General features: G+C 48.5%; 1 protein-coding gene across 4 annotated transcripts in view; it reads left to right on the top strand.

The window, feature by feature from the left end:
- KLHL32 (kelch like family member 32) overlaps positions 1-21,729 on the top strand; it is a 454,252-nt gene that overhangs the window by 306,848 nt on the left and 125,675 nt on the right. For all 4 annotated transcript variants that reach the window (XM_073589527.1, XM_073589529.1, XM_073589525.1 and 1 more), the window contains exon 6: positions 11,884-12,099. In XM_073589527.1, coding sequence (XP_073445628.1) covers positions 11,884-12,099 — 216 coding nt within the window. The remainder of the gene's footprint in view (positions 1-11,883; positions 12,100-21,729) is intronic.

The following is a 21,729-nucleotide window of genomic DNA, read 5'->3' as shown; positions in this document are numbered from 1 at the left end:
GGAGAATGCACCAGATCTGGGACCAAGTAGTGGATAAGTTGTCTCTCTCCCAGGAAAAGGCCCAGCGGCTTTCCAACTAGCGTAGGTCCGTTGGTCCCCAGTTTAAGGTGGGTGATATGGTTTGGTTGTCATCAAAAAATATCGCTATGAAGGTGGCTTCTCCTAAGTTTAAGCCTAGATTTATTGGACCTTACAAGATTTTGGAGATTATTAATCCGGTCTCTTTTCGGTTGGCTCTTCCTGTCACATTTAAAATTCATAATGTGTTTCATAAGTCCTTGTTGAAGAGGTTTGTTGAACCAGTAGTTCCTGTGGTGGCACCTCCTGACCCTGTATTGGTTGAAGGTAACATGGAATATGAGGTAGAGAAGATACTGGATTCCCGTCTGGCTAGATGGAGACTCCAGTATTTGGTTAAGTGGAAGGGTTATGGTCAGGAGGATAATTCCTGGGTCTCTGCCTCTGATATTCATGCCAAAAGATTGGTGCGTGCCTTTCATCGGGCTCACCCGGATCGCCCTGGTGGCATGGATGAGGGTTCGGTGACCCCTCCTCAAGGGGGAGGTACTGTTGCGAGTTCATTTTTCCCTTCACCGTTGAGGTCTGATGAACTCCCTCCTCTGGTGAAGGAAGGTAGTGAGGCTGATTACCAAACACCTGGGCAGCTAGATGATGACTGGGTGGCTGGAATTGAGTACTGGATATAAGGCAGCCGACGCCCTTCTGCCTTGCTGGTGATCCTGCTGGATTCTTGGAGACCAGTCTGATTCCTGCGTCTCAAAGCTAAGTTTTTCTCCTCTGCTTTGTACACTTCAGTTTTGTTTTTGTTTTGTCTTGTTTTTTGGGAGTTCTGCCATCCCCGGCCGGGGGTGAGCTGAATTCCATTTTTGTCTCTGATCTGTTGATCTTTTGCTCTGTCTTCAGAATATACCTGAGTGCTGATATAGTCTTTTGAAGCCTAGCGACTTCAGGGCCTGTTTTTCCTATCAGCCGGTTGGCACATTTTGGATAGGGTTTTTGCGGATGGCAGACAGCGGCTTTCCTATCCTGTCCTATTTAGTTAGCTTGGGCCCCATCATTTGCTCAACCTCTCTTTCTATCTGTGTTAGTGTTTTCATCTTGCTTCACTGTCATTATATGTTGGGGGCTGCCTATTGCTTTGGGGTCTGCTCTGGGGCAGTTTAGTTTTTCCCCTTTCTGTCTTTAGGCTATGTAGTTCTCCGGCTGTGATTGAGGGGTCTAGGGCACCATAGGAACCCCCCACGGCTACTGCTAGTTGTTGTGGATAGGTTCAGGGGTCTGCAATCCGATAGCTGCCAACCTCTCTGGTTTTTCTGGACTTAGCTAGAATTTTGTTTTTTCCTCCTTCGGTGACTCATCATAACAGCTCACTGTACCCCTGGATAAAATCCTTGAACAGCGTAGTTTCCAAAATGGGGTGACTTATGGGGGGTTTCTGCTGTTTAACCACACCAGTGGCTCTGCAAATGTGACATGCCAATTTTCCTATTTGCCTATTTCAGCCAATTTGTGTTCCAAAATTCAAATATTGATTCTTCCATTCCGAGACCTGCCATTTGCCCAAACAGAACTTTTTTACTACATGTGGCAAATCTCATTAAAGAAAGCACTTGAAAGAAAGTGGGTAATAAACCGTGGGGCTCACTTTTTGTTGTTGCCTCTTGCAAAAATGAAAAAATTGGGGCTAAAGCAACATTTTAAAGGTAACTAACTTTTTTTTCATTCCACTTTGCATTTAATTCCTGTATAGCACGTGAAGGTTTAAAAAATGTCCTTATACAGTTTTGAAGTATTTGATGGCTGTGGTTTTTAAAATGGTACTAATTTTTTGAAGTTTCCAATATATAGGCCCCACAGTGCCCATTTAAATCTGAATAAGTCCCTAAAGAAACAGGTTTTATAAATTTGTTGAAAAAATTAAAAAATTCTGCTAAAATTTAACCATTCTAACAAAATAAAATGACGTTGGAAAAATGCTGCAGGTATAAAATAGACATATGGTAAATGTTATACAGCATGGCTAACTGGTTTAAGGATATAAAGCTTGAAAGCTTGAAAATAGCATTTTTTTCAACGTTTTCACAAAAATTGCAATATTTTCACAAATACAAGTCATATCAAACAAATGTTACCACTATCATGAAGTACAATGTGTCACAAAAAACAGTGTTCCAGAATTATTGCCACATAAAGTGACACCGATCAGTTTTCAAAAATTTTGCCCAGTCATTAAAGGGAATCTGTCAGGTCCTCTGTGTCCCCAGAGCCAGTAGCAGTTGTGTCTACATAGCTAAACACACTGCCTAATAATCCCTTTATTACATTAAACACATAAACAGATCTATAGGAAAAGAATTTCTAAAGTCCGTTTATGATATGTAAATGAGATCTTTGACTAGTTGATGGGAAATTAGTGTCCCCACACTAGTCAGCCCACTTAGCATGTTATCATGCTCCTGTGGGCAATGTATAGCATTAGGGATCACACTGGCATTTGCCCACAGGATCATGATAACATACCTACTAGTCTTTGGCCACTAACGCCTCATTGACTAGTCAAAGACCTCATTTACTTATCATAAACAGGCTTTAGAAATACTTTTTCTAAAGATCTGTTTATGTGTGTAATGTAATAATATAAAATTTTAATGTCACGGGGATACTATGACAGAAGGGCCAGAAGATAGTGGCATCTGGTTACACAAACTCTTGTGCTAATTAGATCTGCTTCAGGGTCCTATTAGCGGTGCAGATTTTCCTTGCTCTGTTTTTTCAAGGATTAAGCAGTCTTGTTTATCTCCTGGAGTTGTTTGTTTTGAATTATCTCAGCTATTCTGTGTTGGCCACTCCCCTCTGGTATACATGCTCAACACTGGCACTTGGGAGTTGCCAGTGATAACTCACACTTCCTGGTTTGGTGTTGAAGGAGACTTCTGAAGTTGTAGCAGTCAGTTGGTGTTGTTTTCAGAAGATTTCTTCGTGGGTTTGGTTGGTGTGTTTATCCTAGTCCTCTTCCCATTTGGTTTTTCACTCCTACTGTTCCCTTGATTTCCATTCAATTGTTTTGGGGGTGTATTTGAATGATTGTGATTATCTTTTATCCCAGTCTGTTTCCCCTGTCTGTCAGGTTTGTGTTATTCTATACACTTCAGTTCCATACCACCCTGGGTGAGGGAGGGAACAGTTAAGCATGCATATAGGAATATAGTGAGGTACGAGACCCCAGCAGCCCCACCTTCAAGGTTAATCTGGGTAGCAGGGATAGCCTAGGGTCCTCCTAGCTTGAGGGACAGGGAAGGAGAAGATTGCCTCAGAAAATCCTTCCACAGTATCGTGACAGATATTTTATTATGATTATGTCACAAAAGTGTTTTTCTTTCTTCCTACTTCCATTCTAATGATGTGAAAATACTTTTGACCTTTATGCTAACCCAACCTCCATAGTTGGCTTTAATTCAATGTTGTGTTAGACCTCATTCACACATCTGTGTTGCACATACATGGTCTATCCATTTTTTTCACTGATGCAACACGTACTTATAACCGACTAGAAATAGGACCGATGCTATCGCATCGGGAGGGCGGTAATATTACGATGGGGGCAGGCTTTGCAGCCCCAGTAATTTCACCGCACAGCCGATGCGATACCATCGGGCCTATTTGTAGTCGGTTATAAGTAAGAAACTTTCCCACGCTAATCAGTTCAACTCTGGTCAGGCGGGGAGGCTGCGCAGGCAACTTTTCCTTCATTCCTCCATGGTTTACAGCCGGGCCAGTCGCATTAGCACCGCTCCTAGTTGTAAACTCTTTAACTCCTTCAGATGGATTGCAGCGTGGGACTTGACTTTATGGCGGACAGGTATGGGATATTGCTACTTTTTTATTTTGGATTTTTTACAGGAGAACGATGGCTTAGATTGGATTGGGAGTGAAATAAAGATGGAAAAAATGTGTGTTTATTTATTTCATTAAAAGTCTTTAATCTTAATGTGTGTGTATTTTTTAACCCTTTCAGACTAGTGGATTAATAATGGATAGGTGTCTTATTGACACCTCTTCATTATTAACCAAGTTTAATGTCACCTTACAATAGCAAGGTGATATTAATCCCTTATTACCCCATATGCCACCAGAGGGTAAGTGCCAGAATTGGTGCATCTTACAGATGCGCCTTTTCTGGGGTGGCTGGGGCAGATTTTTGGGAAAAACTGCTAAAAATACAGCTAAAAAAGCACTGTGTGTGAACACAGCCTAACAGTTAACAGTACAACATCTTTAAGATTGCTTCCTAAAGTATTATTACTCCCAATGATACTTTTTTGATGAAAATCAAATTCTATCACAACAAGGGGGTATAAGCATCCATGTCAGGGGCGGGTTGGCCCGGGTGGCAGGGAGGCAAATACCCCCCCGGCCACTCACCCAGCAGCTGTGCAGGGCTGGCCGCCTGATGGCTGCACACAGCAAACTGTGTGCGCCAAAGTACTGTCTGTATAATGCGGCTGGAAGCAGGGTTTGTGTCTAGATCGGAGTTGATTTCTTGAGGTAATGATGTCACTGGAAGGGGCAGGGCCTCCTTCAGTCCAGTGATGATCCAATAGCAGGAAGTGAAGCTGTGTTTTGGCAAGGCTGCTGGAGAAGGAAACTGAGGGGCTGCACCATGGAGCCCTGTTAGGAGAGGTGAGGGGCTGCAAATGGGAGTGAGGACGCAGAACTTGGTGTGAGGACCCTGAGGATGTATTTTGGAAAGGGGTTGATGCCACTTGAGTGGGCTTGCAAAGGGAAGATTGTGATGAGGTGCTGTGTGGGGAATGGGGGGATGATGAGGGGCTTTGTGGGGAGAAAGGCGGGGTGATGAGGGGCTGTCTGTGCTGAGAAAGGATGATGAGGGGCTGTGGAGAGATGAGGGGCTGTGGGGAGATGATAAGGGGCTGTGGGAGAAGGGGGATGATGAGGGGCTCTGGGGAGAAGGGATGATGAGGGGCTGTGGGGAGAAGGGATGATGAGGGGCTGTGGGGAGAAGGGATGATGAGGGGCTGTGGGGAGATAAGGGGCTGTCAGAAGAAGGGATGATGAGTGGCTGTGGGGAGATGAGGGGCTGTGGCGAGATAAGGGGCTGTGGGAGAACGGGGATGATGAGGGGCTGTGTGTGCTGAGAAGGGATGATGAGGGGCTGTGGTGAGATGATAAGGGGCTGTGGGGAGAAGGGGGATGATGAGGGGCTGTGGGGAGAATAGATGATGAGGGGCTGTGGGGAGAAGGGGGATGATAAAGGGCTGTGGGGAGAAGGGATGATAAGGGGCTGTGGGGAGAAGGGATGATAAGGGGCTGTGGGGAGAAGGGGGGATGATGAGGGGCTGTGGGGAGAAGGGGGGATGATAAGGGGCTGTGGGGAGAAGGGGGGATGATGAGGGGCTGTGGGGAGAAGGGGGGATGATAAGGGGCTGTGGGGAGAAGGGGGATGATGAGGGGCTGTGGGGAGAAGGGGGGATGATGAGGGGCTGTGGGGAGAAGGGGGGATGATGAGGGGCTGTGGGGAGAAGGGGGATGATGAGGGGCTGTGGGGAGAAGGGGGATGATGAGGGGCTGTGGGGAGAAGGGGGATGTGAATGATGAGGGGCTATGTGAGGAATTGGGGTGATGAGAGGCTGTGAGGGGAATTGGGGGTGATGAGGGGCTGTGTGGGGAGAAGGGATGATTAGGGGCTGTGTGGGGAACGGTGGGTGATGAGGGACTGTGTGTGGAATGGGGGAATGATGAGGGGCTATGTGAGGAATTGGGGGATGAAGGGGGGTTGTGTGGGGAATCGGGGGATGATGAGGGACTGTGTGGGGAATGGGGGGTGTTCTGGAGCTGTGTGGTGAGAAGGGGATGATGAGGTGCTGTATGGGGAATGTGGGGATAATAAGGGGCTGGGTGGGGGATGGGGGGTGATGAGGGGCTGTGTGGGGAATGGGGTGATAAGGGGCTGTGGGGAGAAGGGGGGATGATGAGGGGCTGTGGGGAGAAGGGGGATGATAAGGGGCTGTGGGGAGAAGGGGGGATGATGAGGGGCTGTGGGGAGAAGGGATGATAAGGGACTGTGGGGAGAAGGGGGGATGATGAGGGGCTGTGGGGAGAAGGGATGATGAGGGTCTGTGGGGAGAAGGGATGATGAGGGGCTGTGGGGAGAAGGGGGGATGATGAGAGGCTGTGGGGAGAAGGGGGATGATAAGGGGCTGTGGGGAGAAGGGATGATGAGGGGCTGTGGGGAGAAGGGGGGCTGTGGTGAGATAATAAAGGGCTGTGGGGAGAAGGGAGGATGATAAGGGGCTGTGGGGAGAAGGGGGGATGATGAAGGGCTGTGGGGAGAAGGGATGATGAGGGGCTGTGGGGAGAAGGGGGATGATGAGGGGCAATGGGGAGAAGGGGAATGATGAGGGGCTGTGGGGAGAAGGGGGATGTGAATGATGAGGGGCTATGTGAGGAATCGGGGTGATGAGAGGCTGTGAGGGGAATTGGGGGTGATGAGGGGCTGTGTGGGGAGAAGGGATGATTAGGGGCTGTGTGGGGAATGGTGGGTGATGAGGGACTGTGTGTGGAATGGGGGAATGATGAGGGGCTATGTGAGGAATTGGGGGATGAAGGGGGGCTGTGTGGGGAATCGGGGGATGATGTGGGACTGTGTGGGGAATGGGGGTGATCAGGAGCTGTGTGGTGAGAAGGGGGATGATGAGGTGCTGTATGGGGAATGCGGGGATAATAAGGGGCTGGGTGGGGGATGGGGGGTGATGAGGGGCTGTGTGGGGAATGGGGTGATGAGGGGCTGTGTGGGGAATTTGTGTGGAAAAGGGGGGATGATGAGGCGCTGTGTGAGGAATGTTGGGGGTAGGACCTTCATTAAGTGTGTGTGTGTATATATATATATATATATATATATATATACATACATACAATGGGGGAAAAAAGTAGTTAGTCAGCCACCAATTGTGCAAGATCTCCCACTTAAAAAGATGAGAGGCCTGTAATTGACATCATAGGTAGACCACAAGTATGAGAGTCAAAATGAGGAGACAAATCCAGAAAATCACCTTGTCTGATTTGGCAAGATTTATTTTGCAAATTATGGTGGAAAATAAGTATTTGTTCATTAATAAAAGTTAGTCTCAATATTTTGTTAAATCCTTTGTTGGCAATGACAGAGGCCAAACGAATTCTGTAAGTCTTCACAAGGTTGGCACAAACTGTTGGTGTTATGCACTCCTCCATGTAGATCTCTAGAGCAGTGATGTTTTGGGCCTGTCACTGGGCAACACGGACTTTCAAATCCCTCCAAAGGTTTTCTATGGGGTTGAGATCTGGAGACTGGCTAGGCCACTCCAGGACCTTCATATGCTTCTTACGAAGCGACTCCTTCGTTGCCCTGGTGGTGTGCTTGGGATGATTATCATGCTGAAAGACCCATCCACGTTTCATCTTCAATGCCCTTGCTGATGGGATGAGGTTTGCACTCAAAATCTCACAATACATGGCCCCATTCTTTCTTTCATGTACATGGATCAGTTGTCCTGGTCCCTATGCAGATAAACAGCCCCAAAGCATGATGCTGCCACCCCCATGCTTCACAGTAGGTATGGTGTTCTTTGGATGCAACTCAGCATTCTGTCTCCTCCAAACATGACGAGTTTTGTTTCTACCAAACAGATCTACTTTGGTTTCATCAGACCATATGACATTCTCCCAATACTCTTCTGGATAATCCAATTGCTCTCTAGCAAACTTCAGACGGGCCAGGATATGTACTGGCTTAAGCAGGGGGACACGACTGGCACTGCAGGATCTGAGTCCCTGGCGGTGTAGTGTGTTACTGATAGCCTTTGTTACAGTGGTCCCAGCTCTATGTAGGTCATTCACTAGGTCCCCCCGTATGGTTCTGGGATTTTTGCTCACCGTTCCTGTGATCATTTTGACCCCACAGGGTGAGATCTTGCGTGGAGCCCCAGATCGAGAGAGATTATCATTGGTCTTGTATGTCGTCCATTTTCTTATTATTGCTCCCACAGTTGATTTCATCACACCAAGCTGCTTGCCTATTGCAGATTCAGTCTTCCCAGCCTGGTGCAGGCCTACAATTTTGTTCCTGGTGTCCTTCGACAGCTCTTTGGTCTTCACCATAGTGGAGTTTGGAGTGTGACTGCTTGAGGTTGTGGACAGGTGTCTTTTATACTGATAACAAGTTCAAGCAGGTGCCATTACTACAGGTAATGAGTGGAGGACAGATGAGCCTCTTAAAGAAGTTGTTACAGGTCTGTAAGAGCCAGAAATCTTGCATGTTTTAGGTGACCAAATACTTATTTTCCACCATAATTTGCAAAATAAATCTTGCCAAATCAGACAAGGTATTTTTCTGGATTTGTTTTCTCTTTTTGACTCTCATAGTTGTGGTCTACCTATGATGTCAATTACAGGCCGCTCTCATCTTTATAAGTGGGAGAACTTGCACAATTGGTGGCTGACTAAATACTTTTTTCCCCACTGTATAATACATATAGGACAGTGAGGACCTTCATACTATATATAGGGGGCAGTGGGGACATCATATTGTATATAGGGGCTATGTAGCCATTTTACTATATATAGGGAGCTCTGGGGTCCTCAATGTATTATAAAGTGCTTTGAGGACCATCATATTGTGTATTGAGGGCTGTAGGGCCATCATTCTGTATATACAGAGCTGTGTGGGTACTCAGAGGACATTATTTGTTATAAAAGGGGACATTATTAGTTTTGATAGGGGCACTCAGGTTCCATTATTTATTCATTTTTGTTGGGGGGGGCATTATTAACTTTAAGTGGACACTCAAGGGTATTTGTTGCTGGAAGGGGGCACTTGGGATATTATATAGAATACAGGCCTTTGCACAGTAGGGGCATTAATACTTTCTATGGGACACTTTTGTTTTTTGGGGAGGGAGTAATCCTAATAATGGCACAATTTTTAAAATATTGGGGTCAGTGCTCTACACTGCAAGTGCATGCAGAGTGGGGAGTTTTTGTAGGTTGGAAATAGATGGCGACATCGCTGAAAATGTGATTTTGTTGTGCAGACAAGCTGTTGCTGGAGAGGTGGTAATGGAGGTCTGGGCCAGATGGAAAAGACTGGAAAAGTGAATGACCTGAAACATGTGTAAATTAAACTGTACTGTAATCACGTGTATGTTCTGTGGGACTGGTATCTACACCAATATATGGTTACTGTAAGGTGGGAATATTGCTCTTTTTAGTAGTGATTTTATTTTTTTCATTTAGTAAGAGCTTAATGTGTTTCAGTCATTATGTAGTAGAAGGTGTATGGTGGTGTCATTGGTCTTTGTATAGAGTGTCTTGTTATGTAGAGGTAATGGTCATATTATTATGTATTCACTGTGTAGTGGTGATCGTAGTGGACATTGTGCAGCCTTATTGTTTTGGTCTTTTATAGTAGTCATTTTGATAATACTGGTCTTTGCATTGAGTGTTGTTGGCTAGCATCAGTGGTATACTGTAATTACATATTAAATACAGATGCTATTTTATATGGCTATAGGGGGGTCATATGGGGAAACATGCACTTTTGGGCTTGGACCCCTGATGTTTTAGGACCCTAGCAACGCCCCTGCGTACTGTGTGTTTACATGTCCGTGTTTCTGGAGTTGTATATATGTTTGAAGGTAAGCTCAGTTATGGTACCATATCTAAGCAGTAAGCTTGGTTCTGGTACTGTATCGATGTAGTAATCTAGATTCTGGTACCATATGTATGCCATAAGCTTGGTATTGTTCCCGTATTTATGTAGTAGACTTAGTAAGCTCGGTTCAGCTCCCTTATCTCTGTAGTAAGCTCTGTTCTGCCCTCATATCCCTGTAGTAAGGTCCTTTCAGTTCCTATATTTCTGTACTAACCTCGGTTCTTCTCCCATATCTCTGTAGTAAGCTCATTTTTGCTCCCATATCTCTGTAGTAAGCTCCTTTTGCTCCCATAGCTCTATGTAAGCTTAGTTCTGCTCCCATATCTCTGTAGTAAGCTCGGTTCTGCTCCCATATCTCTGTAGTAAGCTCTGTTCTGCTCCCATCACTGTAGTAAGCTAGATTCTGTTCCCATATCTCTGTAGTAAGCTCATTTTTGCTCCCATATCTCTGTAGTAAGCTCGGTTCTGCTCCCATATCTCTGTAGTAAGCTCATTTTTGCCCCCATATCTCTGTAGTAAGCTCTGTTCTGCTCCCATAGCTCTATAGTAATCTTGGTTCTGCTCCCATATCTCTGTAGTAAGCTCTGTTCTGCTCTCATAGCTCTATAGTAAGCTCGGTTCTGCTCCCATATCTCTGTAGTAAGCTCTGTTCTGCTCCCATATCACTGTAGTAAGCTTGGTTCTGTTCCCATATCTCTGTAGTTAGCTCGGTTCTGCTCCCACATCTCTTTAGTAAGTTCTTTTCAGTTCCCTTATCTACGTAATAATCTTGGTTCCGTTCTCGTGTCGATGTAGTTAGCTTGTTTCTGTTAGGCTATGTGCACACGTAGCGGAAGTTACCGCGAGAATTCCGGAATTCCATTCCGCGGGAAAATCACATTTTAAATTCCAGCGATTTTCCCGCGGAAAAACTAGCGATTTGCAAGTGTAATTAGCTTGCAGAATGCTAGCGTTTTCCAAGCGATCTGGAGCATCGCTTTGAGAGCTGATTGACAGGTTGGTCACACTCGTCAAACAGTGTTTGACGAGTGTGACCAACTTTTTACTATTGAGGCCGCTTATGCAGCATCAGTAGTAAAAGATAAAATGTAAAAAATAATAAAAAAAATAAAAAATATTGTTATTCTCACCTTCCGGCGTCCCGCGCAGCCTTCCTGCATTTCTCTACGTTTCCGGTCCCAGTAATCCTTTGCGAGAATGACCGCGAGATGTCATGCTCCCGCGACGTCATCGCGAATGACTGCGAGACGTCGCGCTCCCATGAGATCGCGACGTCATCGCGGTCATTCTCGCAAAGGATTACTGGGACCGGGAGCGTGGAGAGAGGCGGGAAGGCTGCGGGGGACGCCGGACGGTGCGAATAACAATAATTTTTATTTTAATTCTATTTTTACAGGGTTATGGTACCCAGAGCCCGGAGGACGGTCTCCTCTCCTCCGGACCGTGGGTACCATCCGCAAATGTTCTGCTTACTTTTGGCATGGTGGGCACAGCCACATGCTGAAAGTAAGCAGAACAGTGCATTCCTATGTGAGCGGAATCATCGCAATTCCGCTAAATTAATGAGCATACTGCGTTTTTTACTGCAAAGCGATTCCACCGCGGAAAAAAACGCAGCATTAGCACAGCATTGCGGAATCCCATAGGATTGCATGGGATGCTTATCTTTCGCGTTTTTGCGGCAAAATTGCGCGTTTAAAACCACCGTGAAAAAAATGCGACGTGTGAACTCAGCCTTACAGTATCTATGTAGGCAGTAAGCTTGGTTTTGCTCCCATATCTATGCAGCAAGCCTTGTTCTGTTCCCATATCTATGTACCAGCCTGTCTTTAAAGCTTGTCATCTCTGCTGCTTTAATGCAGCGGCCAGAGATATGTTGGTAGAGGTGGGCCACCACAATTCGAGGGCCACTGCCTTGTGATTGCCCCCCAGGCTGAAAAGTGCCAGCCAGCCCTTGATCCTTGCCATGGTTTATGGTGGATGCAATAGGAAACATCAGCAAAATGTGGCACAAGTGAGACACGTCCACTCCATTATCTAGATAAAACAAGGATTCTAAATAGTTAGTGCCATGTAAAAGTCAAGCTGAAATACCATAGCATACCTTTCCTCCACTTCGCAGTTTATTAACTGTCCATAATTCTTTTATCTTTCAGGAACTAAATAGCTTTAATTACTTGGACTTGTATAAATTGGCTGACTTGTTCAATCTGACACTGCTAGAGACGGCGGTGGTGGACTTTCTAGTAAAGCACTTGGCTGAGCTTCTGAAAAGTCACCCCGAAGAAATTCTTGCCCTCCCCTTCCGTCTGCTCAGAGAAGTCCTGGAAAGTGACCAACTAACATCACTTAGTGAAGAGCAGATTTGGCAGGTGAGTAATGTTAAACCTCGTGGAGATATATATAGTTGTACGAAAGATACTAGATTTTCTGTTTGTCTGTATGTCAAGCTTTACACAATCATTTACCTTTGTTACATGGCAGTGTTTGATTCCAAGATTCCAGAAATTCATTATATGAGTCAGCCTACAGAGGTTGCTGTCAATCACTAATTAGGACCACCCACTGGACTCTAAAGCCCACAAGGAGCAGGGATTACAAGTTATACAAGATCTTTTCCCACAAATTATATCAATATTAGTTCAGCTCCTTCTGCTCTCTAGCATGTTGCATATACATATTACTGTGTGTTCAATGGGAATGGCTTCCAACTTCATAGGACATATAATATGTGAAAACAAAAATGACTTTGTATTATTTGTATTTTTAGTCATTATTCCATTTACATAAAACTCCCCAGGTAATAACCCTTCAGTTTTGTTAAAATGTATTTTAGAAAAGGGATTAATGTGGGTTATGCAATTTCCCAAAACACAAAGGCTATAAACAGCACTTTTTATATTGGATAGTGGTATGAAAATCTAAAGAAAACCTCAAAAAAACATTTTTGGAAGCATTCTTAAATCATCCTTGATACTATTACAAGAGCCAAGAGGAGGCAGAGTAGTGCTATGATGGCAGAAAGTCAGCTGAGAAACACTGCACTGTGTATGATCTACCATGGTCACGGGAACCATAGTAGGACAGTTCCAATGGCAACAGGAAGGGAAATGGAACTTGGAGGGGCATCCTTTGGGTGGGATTGTAATGCATATAAAACTGGGCAGAGTTACAAGTAAAGCCCCCGCCACACACAGCGATCTCGCTAGCGAGATCACTGCTGAGTCACAAGTTTTGTGACGCAAAAGCGATCTCGCCAGCGAGATCGCTGTGTTTGTGACACTTACCAGCGACCGGTCCCCCTGCCGGGTATCGCTGATCGTCCTGGAATGGCCAGGACATTTTTTTGATCGCTGGTCTCTTGATCGCTGCGTGTGGCAGGCGGGAGACCAGCGATCAGCGAGCCGGCGCTGGTAACTAAGGTACACATCGGGTTTCTAGGCGGCGCGCAGTGCTTAGAAACCCAATGTGTACCTTAGTTACTAGCGCGCTGGTGCAGGGAGCTGGTAACCAAGGTACACATCGGGTTTCTAAGTGCCACGCGCCGCTTAGAAACCCGATGTGTACCTTGTTTACCAGCTCCCTGCACCAGCGCGCTGGTAACTAAGGTACACAGTGGGTAACTAAGTGACGTGCGTTGCTTGTTACCCGCGTGTCGCTGTCACTGATCGCTGGTGAAGCTGCCTGTTTGGCAGCTCACCAGCGATCATTTAGCGACTCACCTGAGATCCGGACAAGGTCCTGGTGTGTCGCTATGTGTGGCGGGGCCCTAAGTTAGATTTGCACAAATTAATAAATATGGATACATTTTTACACCACATTGTGAATTTGGGAATAATCCTGCTCTCTCCATTGTCTGCTCCTGTTCTCAGAGACTTCACCTCTATCATGACTAGCTGGCTCAATCCATGCTTTAAGCATTAGATGCAAGTCTACAGTATATTGCAATGTAAACCTATGAAACCTCGCTCTGATGCTCCATAGACTTAAATTGTAAAAGAGCAGAATGCAGTGTAACCTAGAGAGTTTACAGAGTGGTGACTTCACTCAGGAGAGAAGAACGACACTGGACACTGGAGATAGCAGCGATAGGTGAGTACTAAGGATGAGCGAATAGCTTTGGATAACTCCCTATCAGAATAGCTATAGCGCTTCTGGGTCACCTTCCCAGGGCTGTGGGGTACTCGGTACCGGGCCGGTGTCAACGGGATGTGTCACAGCAGCAGTGACCCGGTCCGTGGCCCTGGGCACCCAAGTAATGGGGGAATGGAAACGGTGGATTATAGTTAATGGAATAGTTTGTGACGCCACCTGTGGTGTTCGGCAAGTGAGATGTTAAGCCGACGCTGCGTGCAGATCCAGTGGGACTGATAGTATGGTGCAGCAAAGATGTAAAAGCTCCCCACAGGTGAAGCTGTAATCCCAGGGCAGTGTAGATGTGGTTGGCACGGGGATGTTGCAGTGCCGCAAGGGTAGGAAGCAGACAAAGATAAAGCGGGGTGCAGTTTCTGTACCTTTACTTGATAAATGCAGTCCAGGGTCCTGATTACAGATGGTACCGGAGCAGGCTAGCCTGGAAGCAGCTCAGGATTCTCTCTCTGCAGAAGGGCTGTGCAGTCTCCTTCCTAGCGCTTATTTGAATGAAGTACTCCTAGTACTGAGTTACACTGAAGTTCCTCCTAATTCTCTTCTACTAGCACTCCTCGTATGGCAGACAGCTGTAGCCGTATTCCTCTCTTGGCTCACTCTGTGCTGTTGTGCCTCCGAGTCTTAGATGAGAGTAGGGCATTTACAGCCTCCTACTCCTCTGGTTTCTGTTGCAGGACTGTTAGTATCCGTACAACCATGGAGACCAGGCTCCAGTTCATGCGCTCTCACTGTGAGGGAGCTCTCCTTCCTCAGCTCAACCTCCAGCTTCTCTCCACACGTCTGCACACGTGGACCTCCTCACACTAACTGACCACTCCTTCCTATTGGCCCTCAGAGAGCACTCCTCCCTTCAAATCCGGTTCAGAGTTCCCCCTGCTGGCCTGGAGTGGAACTGTGTTGCATATATAGGTTAACTGCGAGAGAGACCTTTCACTGCTTCCCATATTCCTGGGGGCGCCACATCCCCCCTAGTGCAAGTCAGCACTCCTGGGCTGATCAAAACATGAAAAACATATAAACAGTTAGACAATGCGAACACTTTTAATTGTACAAGATTTGTAAAAAAAAGGGAAAAATGTACAAAAACCAAGAGCTCAAAAATAGTCCTATGATGACAAGTCCAATCATCAATGTCCATGGTCCATTCCTGGCAAATGGTGAACTATACACAGATTGGTGACCACACAAGTCCTGTGGTACAATGTCTATAAAACAAAACTGACAAATTCAAAGGAAACTCTTACAGGTTACCTGTAGGCACAAAACTTGAAAACAGGTACATATATACATACCATTTCAACATTTACATTAACTTTACTATAAACAATATCTGATGGGTGGTATACCTTGTGTAGTACGGGTAGACCTGCGTAATGCTGGTGTAGTGTGTAATGTACTGGACAAACTACTGGTGGTTCATGGAACACATGGATACTAGATTGTCTAGGAACTCTTAGACTCACTGTTACACTGCTCCGTCATACTCACCTGGCCTCCGCTCCCACGCTGCTGCCGGCCTCCACTCCCTCGTTGCAGCCTCTCTCCTTCCGACGGTCGCGGCGCTCACCTGTGACGGGCTCGCTTGCCGATGCCATCCCTGCATGCTATGCGCATGCGCCATAGGCCGTGGCCGCGCCTTCCTCCTGCTTCTTGTGCTCTGGCTATGCCCTAACCCGGAAGCACCTCCCTAACCAATGGCAGACCAGACAGGAGCATATCAGGCCGCTTCCCCCTGAGGGAGGTGCCTGATTGTTGTGTTTCCTAGCACACTGGCCTCGCTGCATCGTGTGCTCTCGGCTCCTGCAGTTCCGTTCTCGCCTGCTCTCCGCAGCAGCCTCTCAGTCCTGCTACCCAGGTTCCTTGCTCTCTGCCGCAGTCCTGTCTCCAGTGTTCCTGCTCCATCCTGCTCCAGTCCTGCCGTCCTACTCCAGTCCTGCCTCCGGTGTTCCTGTTCCATCCTACTCCAGTCCTGCCTCCAGTGTTCCTGTTCCATCCTGCTCCAGTCCTTCCATCCTACTCCAGTCCTGCCTCCGGTGTTCCAGTTCCTTCCAGCTTCTGTCCTTCCCTCCTCCTCCCATCCTTTCTCCTGTATTCCTACTCCTGTCATCCCTCCTCGTTCCAGTCTACTGTCTCGCTCCAATCCTGCCTCCTGGTTCCTGCTCTGTCATTCTATACTTCAGGCCCACAGTCCTACTCCGGTCCATCCTGAGCCGCCCCTCTCGGTACCGGCTACCGTGGTACTCGAACCCCTGGGCCTGCTCCAAACGGTCCCTGTATAGTGGTCGGTCCCACCTGGCAGCTCGCCCGGGGTCCCTCGGTGCCACGGTCCAGAGGGTCCACTCCTGGAGTTCCGGTTCCAGACCACCCACACTAACAGTACAATCAGGCCATGGACTCCGCCGGTACTGAGGCTGCTACCCAGAAAGAGCTGCTCTTCCTGCGGGAGAATCAGGGACGCATTATGTCGGTCATGAAGTCTATGGAAACCCGTTTGTCGGAGTTGCAGGTAGCCGATCCTGGAAATGCCTCCCAGCTGGCCAGTCTCCAACAAGAGCTGGGTCAGCAACAAGATACGCAAGCCCACATTTTGTCTTACATGGCCTCCTTTGACAGCCGCTTGTCGGTCCTCCAGGCTGCTACTGCAGCCCCGACTCCTCCTCCCGTGTCTACAGCTATCCTGACACCCCGCCTCGCCAAACCGCCTCGCTTCACCGGGGATCCCAAGCTCTGTAGGGGGTTCTTAAATCAGTGTAGCCTTCACTTTGAATGGTTGTCGCAGCAATATCCCTTGGACCGGGCCAAGGTGGCCTTCATCATGTCCTATCTGGAGGGAGAGGCCCTATCTTGGTTGAATCCGCTCTGGGAACGTGACGATCCAATAGTCTCGAGTCTCCCGGTTTTCCTGGATACGTTTCGTAGGGTCTTCGATGAGCCGGGTCGGTTAGCCTCTTTCACTGGATCACTCTTTAACTTACATCAGGGCCCTCTCATGGTCGGACAGTACGCTATTCGCTTTCACACTATCTCCTCCGAGCTCGGCTGGAATAACTCGGCCTTGGTAGGGGCATTCTGGCGCGGTCTTTCAGGCAGAATAAAAGATGATCTCACAGGTCGAGATACCCCATCCACCTTAGAGGACCTTATCTCGCTGGCTACCTGCATTGACCTACGCTTCTTTGAGCGTGCTCGGGAGTCAGCGAGAGACAGGAGGTCCACCAGGCCAGTTCCCCTTTTCACACTATCCGCCAGCTCCCGTTCGGCCGGGTCCTCTCCTCCCTCTTCGGTCGAATCCATGCAGATAGATCGCCTTAGGTTGGCCGAGTTGCGTCAGAGAGACGGGCACAGGGTCTGTGCCTCTATTGCGGTGATTCATCACACTATATCCGCACCTGTTCTAAGAGACAGGGAAACGACTCCACCTGGGTCAGGTAAGAGAGGCCTCCCTAGGTGATGATGATCCCTCTCAACCCGTTACGATTTCTGTGCTTTTGGTTTCGGGAGAGAGACGTGGGTCCGAGGTGGCCTACGTGGATTCGGGCTCGGCAGGTAACTTTCGACCTGAAGAGGTGGACAGATACCAAATTCCTGTAGTCACTCTGTCTAACCCTATTCAGATTGCCACTATGGGTGGCAAACCGCTACAGGTGACCATCACCTTGGTCACTGAAGAAGTGGAGTTGCAAGTCAGAGCCTTACATCGAGAGAAGATAGCCTTTTACGTTTTACCTAAGCTCTCCCACGCCATTCTACTCGGTCTCCCATGGTTAAGGACTCATCAGCCTGTTCTCGACTGGTCTTCTGGGGAGATACTTCGCTGGGGTCACCCATGCCAAGCTCGCTGTCTGGCTCCTGTCCGCCTGGTGGCCGCTCCTCGGTCGCCTCCAGACCTTCCAGGTCTTCCTCCAGTCTACAGCTCCTATGCCGATGTGTTTGATAAGAAGGAAGCGGAGGTCCTTCCTCCACACCGGCCGTTTGGCTGCCCAATTGAACTTCTTCCCGGTTCAACCCCTCCAAGGGGCAGAGTTTACCCTCTGTTTCCCGCAGAGACCACCACCATGTCTGAGTACTTCCGAGAGAACCTCACCAAAGGCTTTATTCGGAAATCCGCTTTGCCCGCAGGAGCCGGGTTCTTCTTCGTCAAAAAGAAGGACGGAACACTACGGCCGTACATTGACTATAGGGGCTTGAATGAAATTACTATCAAGAACAGGAACCCTCTTCCACTCATTCCGGAGCTGTTTGACCGTCTCAGAGGGGCTCGGGTCTTCTCCAAGCTGGACCTCAGGGGAGCCTATAATCTGGTCCGTATCCGTGCAGGTGACGAGTGGAAGACCGCTTTCAACACTCGAGACGGCCATTACGAGTACCTGTTCATGCCCTTTGGCCTCTGCAATGCTCCTGCGGTGTTTCAAGAGTTCGTCAATGAGATCTTCCGGGATCTCTTGTACTCCTGTGTGGTCGTGTACTTAGACGACATCCTCGTCTTTTCGCCGGACCTCTCGTCCCACAGAAAGAGTGTCCGCCTGGTGCTTCAGCGTCTTCGGGAGAACCGCCTGTATGCGAAGATCGAGAAATGTCTCTTAGAACAGACCTCTCTGCCATTTCTGGGATACATATCTCCGACACTGGTCTAAGGATGGATCCCGAGAAGTTGTCTGCCATCCTCAAATGGCCTCGCCCCATCGGAGTAAAGGCGATACAACGATTCCTCGGATTCGCCAATTATTACCAGCAATTTGTCTCCCACTTCTCCGCGATCACAAGACCCATTTCTGAGCTCACCCGTAAAGGGTCTACTCCCAAAGATTGGTCTCCTGAGACAGAAGAGGCCTTTCTGACCCTAAAACGGGCTTTCTCCATGGCTCCAGTCCTGCATCGCCCTGAGAGCAATCGACCTTTTGTTTTCGAGGTGGACGCTTCCTCGACGGGTGCCAGGGCAGTACTGTCCCAGAGAACCGCCTCCGGTCGCCTGCACCCTTGTGGCTTCTTCTCGAAGGTCTTTTCTCCATCCGAGTGTAACTACTCGATAGGCGACCGGAAACTTCTGGCCATCAAGTTGGCCTTGGAAGAATGGCGCCACCTCCTGGAGGGAGCTGTCCATCCCTTTGTCATCTTCTCAGGCCAGATTCTTGTGGTCCATCTCCAGTCTGCCCAGAGACTGAACCCTCGCCAGGCCAGATGGTCCTTATTTTTTGCCCGATTTGACTTCGAACTCAGTTTCTGTCCTGGCAACAAGAATACCAAAGCCGACGCCCTGTCCAGGGTCTCCCAGCCACAAGAAACCACAGAGGAACCTTCGCATATCATTGATCCCACTAGGATCATTACAGTGGCTCCAGTGAACTGGCTCACCCCTCCTCCAGGCAAGACGCTTGTGCCTGAGAATCTCAAGCGAAAGGTCCTTCTATGGGGGCACTCCTCCAAACTGGCCGGCCATGCTGGAACTAAGAAGACCCTTGACCTTATCACGCGTCACTACTGGTGGCCCATGCTTCGCCAAGATGTACTCGACTTTGTAGCTTCTTGTCCATCCTGTGCTAAAAACAAAGTGCCATGAAGACCTCCGTCCGGCTTGTTGCTTCCGTTGCCCGTCCCTGCGGTTCCTTGGGAGAACATCGCCATGGATTTCATCACTGACCTACCCCGCTCTTCGGGTTGCACAGTTATCTTGGTGGTGGTGGATCGTTTTTCCAAGATGGCCCACTTCATCCCTTTGCCCGGTCTTCCCTCGGCGCCGGAGCTGGCCAAAGTTTTCATTCATCAAATCTTCACACTTCACGGACTACCTCAACGCATTGTCTCCGACCGAGGGGTTCAATTTACCTCCAAGTTCTGGCGATCACTTTGTAAGCTCATGAATGTTTCCCTCAACTTCTCCTCGGCCTACCATCCACAGTCCAATGGACAGGTAGAGCGTACCAACCAGACGCTTACGGGGTACCTACAACATTTCTCCAACGCCCACCAGAACAATTGGGTCGACTTACTCCCCTGGGCAGAGTTCGCTTATAACAACCATGCTGGTGAGTCCTCGGCCAAGTCTCCGTTTTTCATTGTTTTTGGCAGACATCCTGGTGTTCCTCTTCCGATAACCCCTGCCTCTGAGGCACCTGTGGCCAACGCCTTGTCCTCTGAATTTTCCAAGATTTGGGCCGAGACCAACACGTCACTCAAGAAGTCCGATGATCGGATGAAGAATTATACCAACAAAAGGAGATTGGATCCTCCCCCGTATCATGTTTGGGACAAGGTCTGGCTCTCCGCCAAATTCATGCGATTGAAACTGCCCTCCTACAAATTAGGACCACGCTACATCGGTCCTTTTGAAATTCTTGGACGTATCAACGAAGTCGCCTACAAATTGAGGTTGCCTGCTTCGCTCCAGGTTCCGAACACCTTCCACGTCTCTCTCCTGAAGCCTGTGGTGCTGAATCGCTTCCATTCCTTGCCTGATCCTGGTCCTCAGCCGGTGGGTGCCGATGATGTTTTTGAAGTGCAGGACATTCTCGCTATGAAGAGAGTTAGAGGTAGGACTTTCTTTCTTGTTGATTGGAAGGGCTTTGGTCCTGAGGAGAGATCCTGGAGCCTCGGGATTTCTTGCTAATCTCCGGGGAGGGCGGCTTGGGAGGGTACTGTTACACTGCTCCGTCATACTCACCTGGCCTCCGCTCCCACACTGCTGCCAGCCTCCGCTCCCTCGCCGCAGCCTCTCTCCTTCCGACGGTCGCGGCAGTCACCTGTGATGGGCTCGCGGCCGATGCCATCCCAGCATGCTATGCGCATGCGCCATAGGCCGCGGCCATGCCTCCCTCCGGCTTCTTGTGCTCCGGCTATGCCCTGACCCGGAAGCACCTCCCTAACCAATGGCAGACCAGACAGGAGCATATCAGGCCGCTTCCCCCTGAGGGAGGTGCCTGATTTGTTGTGTTTCCTAGCACACTGGCCTAGCACATGTGCTCTCGGCTCCTGCAGTTCCATTCTCGCCTACTCTCCGCAGCAGCCTCTCAGTCCTGCTACCCGGGTTCCTTGCTCTCTGCCGCAGTCCTGTCTCCAATGTTCCTGTTCCATCCTGCTCCAGTCCTGCCGTCCTACTCCGGTCTTACCTCCGGTGTTCCTGTTCCATCCTACTCCAGTCCTGCCTCCAGTGTTCCTTTTCCATCCTGCTCTGTCATTCTATACTTCAGGCCCACAGTCCTACTCTGGTCCATCCTGAGCTGCCCCTCTCGGTACCGGCTACCGTGGTACTCAAACCCCTGGGCCTGCTCCTAACGGTCCCTGTATAGGGGTCGGTCCCACCTGGCAGCTCGCCCGGGGTCCCTCGGTGCCATGGTCCAGAGGGTCCACTCCTTGAGTTCCGGTTCCAGACCACCCACGCTAACACTCACCAGAGGCACAACAGGTTCACCACTGGCAGGGCGAGGGTTCTCTGGCTCCACTGCTGGTTTGGCATCTGCTGCCTGATTTTCCTGATCTTCAGGATTTTCTTGAGTCACTTCTTCCTGTGCTACCAATTGAGGAAATGTCAACACTGGCACCACTATTGCATCATTTACTTTAGTCCAATTTGCAGGGAATTTGCCAAGTATGATGCTGACCTTTTCTTCTTCTATGGGTTGGATGTTATCTTGTTCTTCCATTCTTTCTTTTAGCTGATCAGGGCATAATTTCAAATGATCTCTTGATACTGCTGTTGATGTTTCTCCTCCATCTTTACTAATAAGGCACACCTTGGTATTGTCAAAGTTTGAGGGCAGAATGGTATAAGGTTCAGCTTCCCATTGATCATCCAGCTTATGCAGTCTTCTTTTCCTCTTGAGGACTTGTTCTCCTGGTGACAAGGGAACTGCAGGTGC

Source organism: Dendrobates tinctorius, unplaced genomic scaffold (assembly GCF_039654945.1).
Source record: "Dendrobates tinctorius isolate UK_male_01 unplaced genomic scaffold, ASM3965494v1 ptg000111l, whole genome shotgun sequence".
NCBI classification, from domain to species: domain Eukaryota; kingdom Metazoa; phylum Chordata; class Amphibia; order Anura; family Dendrobatidae; genus Dendrobates; species Dendrobates tinctorius.
The sequence above is the reverse complement of the archived record's forward strand: the minus strand, read 5'-3'. Positions and strand labels throughout refer to the sequence as shown.